The sequence below is a fragment of the Chamaea fasciata genome, unplaced genomic scaffold (assembly GCF_029207755.1).
Source record: "Chamaea fasciata isolate MVZ Bird 193981 ecotype frontalis unplaced genomic scaffold, bChaFas1.0.hap1 SCAF_1, whole genome shotgun sequence".
Lineage (NCBI taxonomy): Eukaryota > Metazoa > Chordata > Aves > Passeriformes > Sylviidae > Chamaea > Chamaea fasciata.
Window position 1 is genome coordinate 50,309,075 of NW_027094086.1, and position 12,243 is coordinate 50,321,317.

Sequence of the window (12,243 nt, forward strand, 5' to 3'; positions counted from 1 at the left end):
GCTTCAGTAATTATGCAGAAAATTATACTTAATACCCACCATTTAAATAACTATTCTAACCCTAGTATAAACTGATAGAGGGACGAAAAAGGTCTTATCATCTAGTGCAAGTCACTTTGCACCAGCTGACACAGTTCAAACCAAGCCTCTTCCACACAGTGTTGTGCCTAACCCTGGGCTCCAAGCTGTACTCCCAGCATGAGAAAAAAATAAAAAAGAAGAAGAAGAAAGAAAAACCAAAACCAAACCAAAAAACAACAATCCCCAAACCAAAAAAAAACCCCTTCTAACATATCAGCACAGACAGAAATGAGGCTCTGAAAGTAGGACCACTATTGCAGCAATCTAACACTGGTTAGGACTGAAGCACTGAACACGAAAAAGAGTGTGTTCGATGCCGAGGTACACACCTCTTCCTCTGAACTGTCACTCAGGTCATTGGCAAGTGAGGCACTCAAGGAGGCCGCCTTGGGCTCCAGGTAGCAGAGGCACATAGCCAGAGGAAAGGAGAGAGTGAGGGCGTATGGCACTGAGAAAGAGGCAGAGAGCAGAAAGAAAAAAATGAAGAGGAAGCAAGGCACAAGGGAGGGAGAGCGGATGGGGAGGTAGTGCTGCACACTGGCAGGCAGGAGGTTGGTTTCGGAGAGGTTAGGGAGCGACAGGTAGCCATCGTCATCCAGGAGGGAAGGAAATGACTCTGGAAGTTGCAAGGAGAAGGAAAACAGCGTTCCGCCTCTGCCAGCTTTTTGCTTGTAGCCAAAAGCCATGTCTTGCTCGGCGGAGCAAACTCGCCCCTTTCTGTCAGAGTCTGGCTCCGACTGGCTGTGCTTTGGAGTGCTCTCTTTGGGGGCCTCACAGCCTAAGGACTTTGTCCGAGTGCTCTCCTTGCATCTCCTGCGAAGCTTTGCTGAAGATACATGGGGGCCAGGCTGAGAGGATGGCGAGGAGTGGTGGGAGTCAGTGCCAAGCAAAGATGGCTGGTGACAGAGAAAGAGCAGCAAACAAGGCGCAAAAGCAAAAGGACAAAAAGAAAACTGTAATTAGTTAATTTTCTTCCGTGATGATAAATAATATATAATATATATATATATAATTATAAACAGTATTTTAACACCACAGCTTTCCACTGAATCGAACGGTGCATGTTCCCACGCCACACACCACAGGTATTAGTGAATCACGCTTCAAGCTTACAAAAGGCAACTTCTCGATTCAACATTTGTCTAGTCCTCTGCAGCGCAGGATTTACATAAAACTCTCCATGGCCACATGGGGAGTTTCAGGTGCTGCCAATTTCTACTTACTGCAAGATTGGCTTCCAATCGTAGAGTTTTCAAACATGACATGGAGAGCAACAAAGAAGGAAACATATTTCTAATACCAGGACTACTTGTAATGGCGTTCTTGCAGTCAGAAGGAGACCCAGTGGGGGCCAGATGCTTCCCATGTATGCCTTGGACAACTTCAGTAATAACGATTAAGACTCCAAGGACTTTAAATTCCTCCACTGCAATATTAAAAAAAAAAAAAATCTAGGCCCTAAACCAAATTAAAACAGATTGTGGTTTGGTGTGGGGAGCAGAAATCCATTGATCAGCTGCTCCTGATGGAAAAAACCAGCTTGACAGCTATCCCAGCAGCCAGCTCCCTCCATTGGCCCCTGTTTGGCATCCCCACAGTCCTGCCTACACCTCTGCTCATTGTGAGCCCAAGCAGGCAGCGCTGGGGGCTCAGCCCCTCCCAGCCATGCACCCTGCCAGTCCCTCCACGCTGCCACCTCTTCTGCTGTACACTGAAAGAAGGGAGCTGAGTCTTGTGGCTCAGCAGACCCCACCATCTCTCACTGGGGATCTGAAGGAGGACTGAATAGAGAGAGGTCCTTGCCTCGCATAGCCACATCTTCTCATAATCAAAATATGACCCTTTAGCCACAGTGAAGAGGCAAAAATGCCCCCTGATGCTTTTGCTACCAGTTTTACCACAATGCCAAAAATACTGGCTACAGACAAGCAGGATTCGCTTTGATATGCCACTTGTAGGGCATTCAACCAGCCTTTCAGGTCATTTGAGGACAAAAAATTGGTAGGAGGAGGGAAGTGATTCAGCAGAAATGGTGACTGTCATTTCACATGCTCCCTGCAAGCAGACGCCACTGCTCTTTGGAAGGACAAAGATCACTGTCACCACCAAAATGCATACCCCAGTACAACACATCTGCCTCAACACTGATGGATCAGAGATGTTTTTGCCAAAATCCACCAGGTGCACATAGCTGAAGTGTCCACCAGATCCGTGACCAAACCCTAAGTGCCTGAGCTGCTCCATCCATAGTGCATCTCCCCAAGCAGCTATAATAACCATGTCATTTTCACTCCAGGCTCCCAAAAGCAAAATGACTTTAAAGCCACAAAGCATTTACCTCCAGTTCAAGCTGGTGTTGAACTGGAGACAAAAAGCAGATCCAAGTTTTAGACACAGGTTGTTACTAAGCCCGGACTTTACCACGTATATTAATGGTAGGAATGAGACTTAAGACAGGTAATTACACGGAGGAACTGCTCTCCTTCCTCTTTAATATTTCCCTTTCTCTCCTCTCTAACAATCTATCAGTTCAAGGAATCTGTATTCCCAAGCAACCAGAACCAAGCCTAGCTTCAAACCACTTACAAACGTCTTTATGGGTTTAATGCAGTAAGCTCAAGTCAAAATTTAATGCTGATGGACTCACAGGTTTCTGTGTGAGCTAAACACACACACAAATACAACTTCTCTTTATATTGTAAAGATAAAAATCCAGAGTAAATGTATTCTTTTCTAATACAAACTATTTACTTACTGACATCTTTACAGTGTTAATATTTAGAATAACTTCTGGTACTTCCATACACATGGATAAAACAAAGACAAAATGTCTTAATGAAAAAGCTGAAAACATATCTAAAACATTTATATGCCCTCAAAAAGGGATTTGATTTCAAGCTTGTTTTGTGTTTCTTGAGACATTCTCTTTATGATGGCAGAAAAATATGTTAGTAGGTCCATGTGGAAGCAGGACTGAGATCTCTGTAGGATTACAGAACTGAAACTCTATTAATGACGGTTTAAACAGAACTGTTCTCTTGAGTGGGAGCTTAATTCAATAATTTGTACATATTTAAGTTCCATCAAATTAGTCTCCTAAAATATCTTTGAGTATTTCTAGCCATATATAAGGAATAGCCAGATCCCGCAACTGATCCTGCCATTGACTTAAATTAACAAACACTTGGAACAGAACTAGCTCTATTGGATGTTTTCGACATATTTGATTTTCATAATTTTCTTCTCCACGTGGAAACTAATGGAGTTTTAAGAGGAACTCAGTTAAATTTTGTAGAGATTATCCTTTAAATGCTACAATTACAGCACGCACTTTCAAAAGAAAACCATTTCTCATTCGCAATTTTCAGTAACTCAATTTGTTTCTGGCTTTCAGTACCTTAACTGAGACTCATTTTTGAGGACTTGATCTTTTCATTATGTAGCTCATCATTGGCCTTATATGATAAAGCTAAAAGTTCAGGTTCTAACATTTGCATACTTGAAAGTTCTGTGGATGTAAATATATACACCAAGGTTTTTCCTTCCTAAAAGATAAGGGTAAATCTTACTTGTTAAGCAAGTGCATTCCACAGTACACTTTCTGAATGTTATTCTACCATATTTCTCTTCGCTGTCAATCTCTACTCACTATTTTCTCCAGCCTCCTGTTTGCTTTATCCGATATTAATATCTCAGTAGATATTATGCACAACCATGTGTCTATGTGTGTGTGCTGGTGGTGGGATTGAAGATGATGAGGGATTACTCAAATTTAACAATTGAGGAGAGAACCATGAATAAAAACTGCTTTCTTCAACACAAACTTCAAACAAGTGAAGCAAATGCTTTTTTAAGCCAGAAAAATAATTCACTTATAGCAGGAGATTAATATCCAGAAGTTAATGGAGAAAAAATGCCCACTGATATTCATTCAAGGAAACAGTGTTATGAGAAGCATAAGAGGAATAGTTTAAAACACAGAGCTACATACAAGAATACAGAACTATTTTGTTGCCTTGTCAAGATAAAAAAAACAGGATGGCCACACTAAAGTCGAAATATGACCAAAAACCAGAAGAACAAACATGCATCGCCAGGCCACATCTGGGCATTTCCTAAAGAGCTGTTGAATGCTGTATGAAAAACATCATTCTGACTGTTAAACATTTTTCAAAAAACAGCCCAAGGCAGGAACTTACTTTTACAACATCATCATACAAAAACTGAAAGGACTACAAAAACACTGATTCAATACATGTATATAAACACCATATATTTCCTTTCACAGAACTAATTTTATTTCCTCTTTGTCCCCCCCTCCCTAAAAATTCTGTGTTTCTCCAAGCACTTTCCAGGCAGCCCTGTTTAATACAAAACCCTGAAAATTGTACCTTGGTGTCATGGCGTATTGCTGAAATCGGGGTGACTTCCTCTGCTCTCTTCTTTTTGCCCTCTTCATCATCTTTGTCCTCTTCTGTCTTTTTCTCTGGAGTCACAGTGGTTATCAAGTTGGTCTGAGAGATGCCCTTTGTTGTGGCGTACTGGCCAGTACCAACCTCTGCAGCAGACACAGAATCCTTCATGTACATTTCATGGTTTTCATTCACTGATGCTAAAAGCAAATATTTAAAGAGGGAAAATCTGAAATAGCTTTTGCTGAGAAGCTGCATAAAATTAAAAAAGCTGGCTTAGAAAAACATTTGAGATAATTCTGAAAACACAACTATGTCATGTTTCAGGAAACGAGAAGCATGTGCATACATTTAAATAAACTGTTTACTTGAAAAGAAGCTCATAGCTTTTATATGCATACACATATATTATGGATGTGTATACACACATTACTGTAGCTAATGTGTGCATTACACAGTTGTTAAATGTTAGCAAGCCATTAAAATTACTACTGTAGTAAAACACCAGATGAAAAAAAGCAACACATTGCCACAGTTATCAGGCAGGAAACATAAGGAGAACCAGCTATGACATCAGCCATGGGGGTGGAAGAGACTTTTTTTAAAATCTGTCAGAATATAAAAATGCAGATCAAATGCAGATTTAGTAACATGCTGCATTACAGAAAATGACAATATTGATATAACACAGGCATAATACCTTAGAAAAAAGAAATGTGATCTTTGTATTATTGAGTGCTAAAGTCTGCCTATTAGGTGAGCTCATTATCCTAAAAAATTCTGGGAAGTGATGACATTCAGCTCAGTGGACCCAACCAGAATATTTTAGGATGCAAGTGTTCAATAATTAATCTGATTTAAAGATATAAAAGTTATTTTGAAAGAAATAGTACCTTTAGAGTTAGAATGTAATCAAAATTGTAACATATGCCCAGACTCTGCTCTTGACTACTGGGTAACTAATTTCTAAACCAATTGGATTATTCCAATTTATAAACTCGCATCTGGAACAAATGACAAAGTCTCAGCCACAATGTAAGCACAATGCGGAATGTTACAGACACATCTTCATTATAGCAACAATGCCAGTGAAGAGATCATAAGCATTGATTTAAAAAACCTCTTTCCCCCATTTGCACTTAGGCAAATTAGCATCATAAAAACCTTGCAGAGTCTAAGAAATGCTGCATAAAGCACTTCAGGTATCTTGTCTCTTGGGATTAAGTTTAGGAGGCAGGAGAAAGCAAAGGGAGTAGAGGGAGACATCTTGTTTAGATATAACAAACAAAATAATGCAGAAGGATAATTTCTGCTTTGAAACACATGCACAGCAATCAGGTCACCAGTTGCTTGGTAACGAGCAAGAAGCACATCAGAATTAGAAGATTCCAAAATAATTAATGACAAGCAGCACCTTTAGAGGGAGAGAAAAAGGCTTGTCACTTGTACTTTCAAATCAAAGCTTCTCCCCATCTCCACCACAACTATACTCATTGCAATTTGTGATATTCTGTAAGAGAATTCACCTTTTTTTAAACCCGTAACGAACCTGAGTTTAGTCTCAGCTTTTTTTTTTTTTCTGCAAAAATGAACTACAAAACTAAAACCACTTTTTACTCAACATCTGACAACAGTTATAGCTGATGGAAGTAGCTGATACTCTGAACTACACACTGATTTAATCAAAGTCAGCAGCAGAACCATGACCTCCATGAACCAAGGATAAAGAGAGGAAGGATGTACCCTTAACCCACGTATGTTACTCTCCATTTCATACCTTCAAAAAAATGTATGAAAAAGGTCTCTTAGTACTCATTGGAGCAGGCTATGTGGTAATTGGAATCAAGTGTTATTACTCAAGGATAATAATTAATAATTTCTGCATTGTAACAAACTTAAGTGAAAAACCTACCCAGGAGAAAATCTCAGATTCAACCAAAACCCAAACAGTCTCTCATGGAAGCCCCGAAAAAGTGTTGAAGCCTGACTTTTTTGGGCAGGCAGGTCCATCTCATACTTCTCCAAATCAGGAAAGCAGATATAAGGCCAAAGACGGAGGCTCTGTGAAAAGTGGGCTCCAAAGGACATCCTCCAGCCAAACACTTTGTAAGGACCACAGCAGCACATTTAGCAAGGAATCTCTCTGTATCCTCCTCTACCCCTGCAGTGAACAGGCAGGTGCTCACAGCCTCCACTCAGCCAAATCTCAATGAGAGGAGATGATGAGGTTTATACCTAATGTAAAGCCGTGACCACTGTGATAACAATTTTTGACAAGGTCAGTTTTGAGGACCTTACCCCCATCTAAGCTGCGAGACATGGTGTAACGTTTACTAGAGGAGCGCTCAAAGTAAGGTGCAGGACGGTCTATGAGGGCACTGGCTCTTCTTGTCTGGGCCTGTGTCCGGCCGCTGTAGCGAAACTTGGAGCCCAACGTGAGGAACTTCTTTGGAGGTGCTTCGGGCAGCAGGAGCCTAAAACACACCAAGCAGTGCACCTGTTATTCCCCGTCCTCCAAAATCAGTCCACTGTTTCTGCTGAGGAGAGAAGACGACTGTGGGGTATCACTCTCCATCCGTAACCTGTGCCTCACCGGTCTGTAGCTAAAACGGAATCAAAGGATGCCTCTCATACAGCATGACAAAACCACTTAGCTAAAGCACTTGAAGATCTGAGTTCTTCCAAATGGGCAAGAATCACTCAGTTCCTTCATGCTTGAAAATCAGATTTACTATTCTATGAACACCAAAATTAAAAGTAAGGAGTTCCTTGTACCAGAGGCCCTGACTGGGCTGAAATGCAGATGTATCTCTTCAAATGTAACATGGCGATGTTATGCTGAGGACAGGGTCAGAACTGATTTCCAGTGAATGACAGGCAGTATTCATTCACAGGGGTGTAGACATTTTTCAGGTTAGAGCTCTCCCACCCTCTGTATAATATGCATGGTAGCTGGCTGAAGAAGCCATTTTCCTGTTATGGAGTCTACGTTTCAGACATTGATTTTTCATTAAAAATTAGAAAATACCCCAAAAATGCACACTCCATTTCTCTATCAGTCTTTTGCTGCTAAGACTGCATTTGATATGGATGTACAGACAGCCTGAAGCAACAGTTTTAAGAAAGGAGGGAAATTCTTCAGTACTCTTCAGCAAACATTCCCCAGAGGGGGTTCTTAAGCACTGGACACTCTTTCCAGCTGTAGAAAACCTCACCCTTCTGGATTTCTCTTGTTAAGCATCTATTTAATGACTATCTTAGTGCTAACTAATTACAGCACTTACTTCACTATCCCAAACTTTTCTCAGTTCTTCTTAGAATTAAAAAAACCAAAAAAACCCCAAACAACAACAACAACCAAAAAAAAAAAAAAAAAAAACCCAACCCAAAAAACCCCCCAAAAAAACCAAACCAAAAAAAAACCCCACCAAAAAAACCAAAAAACCTCCTTAGTAATCCTAAAATTACAGCTATGGGTTGGGTATTCTGAGTGACCAAAAAAACCACAGCCTAGTGCTGTTGCACTTTCATATATAATTAAATAAAAATACTCTTCTTTTTTAAACTCTTACCCACATCCCCCACCAATCTTCCACATAAATTGTTCTCCCTATGCAAGCTTATATGCAGTAGTGCAGCAGAGTCCTTCATCTCTTTAATTATAGCAGCTGATAATATTGTGGCACAGATAAAGCAAAATGATTAATTTGGACCATATGGCGATTTTAAGCAGTGTCTATCTGAAATAGTATGAATAATTTGGGTGCAACATCTCAAATTTTGAAAAAGCAATAACCTTCCTTTATCTGCTTAGAGGTACCTCATGATCAAAAAGACAATTTGATTTGAAGGGTTTTGTCTCTGCTGACAGAATTGATATTTTCTGTTGCATTTTATATCACGCCTTTAGGAAAAGAAATCCACGTACCTGAAAAATGTATGGTGTTCAACACACACTTTCCATAAGCGCTTTGCAGCACGATGATTTGGCAACTTAAACCCAATAGTGCTTTCAAACTGCTCAAACTAGGTAGGAAAAAAGAATAAGTATGTTTTTGGTGCTGTGCATCTATTTTTAGACAGTGTACACAGGTTCATCTTCATTTCCTCCGTCTGTATCACCTCATTGCAAGGGCGAATGTATATGCTCATGTATACAACTGCACATATACATATTCTACAGAAAGTATTCTGGGAAAGAAGCTGTGAATGATAATCTATGGCAGCCTTTGAGGAACATTTCTGGGGGAAACACTGGTAATGAGCAAGATATTTCTTATGGTGACAGTGATGTTTTATTTCCTATAGTAACAAAGAGATCAGTTAAGACTTGGGAGGCTTCTGAGAAAACACCATTCAAGTGTTTTAACACTGTTGATTTATTTTCACCAGTTTAAACTACAGTGGGAAACCTGGTAATAGCTGGAGGTGAGCAGCAGTCCTCAGGGACTGATTTTGTCTCACACACCCTTAGATTAAGGATATTTACAGAGAAACACTACTGTTAGTAAATCACAGTGGTTAGAGCTAATTCATCTGAGGAGGATGAGGCTAGACAGATAATGGAAAAGACTTGTCCAGAGATACAAAGAGAACTCTTAAATTGTGCTGTTAATTTAATTATTTCAGATGCAGAAGCTGTGCCAGCTATATCGGCTGTAACATGTTAATGGCTACATGTGGATAGCTGAGTAGATAAAATAGAGTTTCTGTGATGGGGAAAGGTAGACAGAAGGGCACTTGTAAGGAAGTCTGGATCACTACGGAAGCTGACAGGGAAATAAGGCAGGAAACAACAAAATAATAAAGATGATGTAGGATAGTGAATCACATTATCATCAAATGTAATTTGGACCGAGGCTGCATTGATTATTTTACACACAGAACTATGACCTAGTCACAGGATACTGTGTACCAAGACCAGCAGAGCTCAACAGGGTGGCAGTGGTAGAGAGCTTCAGCGCAGGCATTGAGAATGCCAGTGACTGTTTGGGGTTTTAAAATCAAACTCAAGGCTGGAAATTTGGTTACTAAGACTGTGCCTGCTGAGGGGCAGGACACGTGGGTTTGTGGACTTTGGTTTAGGACTGAAAAAAGACTCAGGGGTGGGGAGCCCCAGCATGTTTCCCTGGTCAATGATGAAGTCAGTCCCAGAGACATTGGCTGCATTAAAGGAGAAATGCCAGTCCTCATCTAAGTGGTTTCTGTCCTGCTATACAGCTCCACACTCTAAATGGATATGAGGTTTTCATCTGTCACAGGCCAATTATTGTACCAGCATTTGAAATGGAAATCCTCCTTCACCTGTGATGATCCTGAATTTCCTAAGAATTTCTTATAGGCCAGGCTGGATGGAGCTTTGAACAACCTGGTCTAGTGGATGGCACCCCTGCCCAGGGCAGAGGAGTTGGAACTAGGTGATCATTAAGGTCCCTTCCAACTCAAACCATCCCATGCTGTCCATGATTTCTGGGTGAGTGCATGCTCAGCCTGCGAGGTCGGCATTTTCTTCACAGCCGGCTGAGCCACGAGAGGGCACTCACTGTACAAGGTTTCACAGCCCCTTCTCCAGAGCCAGAACAGCAGCTCCTGTGGGCCTGGGAGGGCTAATTGTGCAGCTACCCAAAATACTGTAAATATACTGGTCTGATATGTTTGTAAAGTTTGGTATGGCCTGTCTACATCTCTTAGTGGGTGAGATAAATCCAGTTTCATGTACAACATGAGGGAGGATAACAAGCTCCCCATGAATAAGCAATATGCTACTTAAATGCCCAAAGTAGTCATAATATGGATGAGCTTTTTATGTGCAGACGGCCATATTTATTCCTTACATTAGTTCATGGATGTAAACAGAAAAATACCAAAGTTGCTTTTTACCCGTATTTTAAAGGAAGTATATACGTAACCTTTCCTAAGAGAATCAGCATAAATTAGGAAATATAGATGGAGAGGAATGTTAAAAGCTTATAAGACAAAACAAATCAACAAATCAGTAAAAACTTATGGTTTTTTTTCAAGAGGTTCATTCACTTAAGATAATCAGGATGCCCTTACCTCCCCTGGTCGGATTTTGATGTAGAAGTTGTTTCTCTTGTAAGAAATTTTCAAAACCTTTGGCCAGGCAAATCTATTTATTCTGAGTCTGTCTCGATATATTAAGAGTCCACTTGCACAGACTCCTAGCATGATTTCCACTCCTTCAGAATCCTGGAATAGCAAGCAATGCACTTTATTGAGTATTTCTATCCTTGCATCCTATCTGAGCTATGTCTTTTTAATGCATCAGCTGTAGTGACCTGATTTCTGAGCACTACCCTACTCACTGAATGCATTCAGGCAAATAATAGTAAGGTTGGGCAGGGTGAAGGGAACTGAGGTTTTCCAATGTTTCTTTATATTTTACAAAGACTCCAAAAGAAGGAGGGAAATTTTAGATGTCTTTAAAAGAATTAGATCAATCATATAGCAAAGTTTTATTAGCATAATAAAAAAGGGCTATTAGCATAAATACCAGATTGAAAGTAAGTATGACAGCGTACAAATTTACTTCTCCTGGTATCACTCATCTCCATGACTAAGCCTTGGGAATCCTTAGACGGATTTCTCTTCTGTAGTTTGCTCATCTTGGCTTTAGTAGGTTTGCTAGTTTCTTTAATGCTCTTATGCTTTTGCCCAGTATTTTCGCTTTGAAATGCCCAGTGGGCATAAAGTTGGGCATTTGGACCAGAAACCATTCTTTTTAAAAGTGTATGACTGTGCCTGTGCTATAACCTATGCTTGACAGGAGGCTGTAGCTCAAACATTAGCACTACAAAAGATCTGTCCACAATCTTATCAGAACATACCCATAAATAAGTGTTTTTTTAAAGTAAGAAACATAGATTTGTTTTTCCTTTAGAAGTCTTCAAATAGTGTAAAACCAATCTTCACTATCTTCTATCACTGTTTCTTTGTTTAGCTAAGTACTAGTCCTGATAGAGAAAAGAAGAATTCACTTTAGAGTAACTGAGTTCTTCACAAATTGTAATAAAATAACCTAAAGTGAAAAAAAACCCAATCACAGAAGCTATGAAGAAGTCACCCTATGATAATCATTAAATGAATTCATCATTTTCCTCTGGTTTTCCCAGCCAGCTATCTTTTAGGCACTTGGTGAAAATCTGATTGCATTTCAAGACCAACACAATGGCACACATGGTCAGTCATGATGAAACAGCTACGGTACAGCTTGAAATGAAAAAAAAGTTTTAAAATCACAACATAGAAATAGTGCCATGAAGTCACTCCAGAATTACAAACCACACCAATAGAGGACATATGGTCCAACAACGATGGTATCACCATTTAAATATAGTTTTTTTTCTAAATACAGCTCTTGTGTGGTATCACCATCAGACACTACGGAAAAGACAAAGCTAATTTTTTCAGTGTACTTCTGTTTCACTTCCCTAAGCAAAGAGCAATATCCAAATACAGAGAATACATTCTGAAAAACAAAGTCTCATTGCAGTAATCACACTGCCTGGTGAATGCCTGAAATATAAGTGTGCTCATACATGGCACATTTCTTCAGGTTCTGAAGCCCCTGCAAGGGGCTTCTTTTTTGATACACTTTCTCAAAAACTTGTTGAGAAATGTCTTCTTCGCTTATCTCCACCTTTGCTGCAGATCTAAGTTTATTCAAGACTTCTGTTACCTGTTGGTATCAGAGACAGTTTTCCAATGTGATACTAATAGTGTAAAATGA

The 12,243-nt window shown here is 39.9% G+C and overlaps 1 protein-coding gene across 4 annotated transcripts in view; it reads right to left on the reverse strand.

Moving 5' to 3' along the window:
* The window catches only part of EPB41L3 (erythrocyte membrane protein band 4.1 like 3), a 97,320-nt gene that overhangs the window by 20,455 nt on the left and 64,622 nt on the right, over positions 1 to 12,243 (reverse strand). For 3 of the 4 annotated variants that reach the window (XM_066183090.1, XM_066183109.1, XM_066183099.1), the window contains exons 9-12: positions 10,551 to 10,703; positions 8,422 to 8,519; positions 6,792 to 6,967; positions 4,473 to 4,693 (exon numbers count right to left, since the gene is read on the reverse strand). In XM_066183090.1, the coding sequence (XP_066039187.1) occupies positions 4,473 to 4,693; positions 6,792 to 6,967; positions 8,422 to 8,519; positions 10,551 to 10,703 (648 nt within the window). The remainder of the gene's footprint in view (positions 1 to 4,472; positions 4,694 to 6,791; positions 6,968 to 8,421; positions 8,520 to 10,550; positions 10,704 to 12,243) is intronic. The other variant, XM_066183118.1, reaches the window with a different exon arrangement.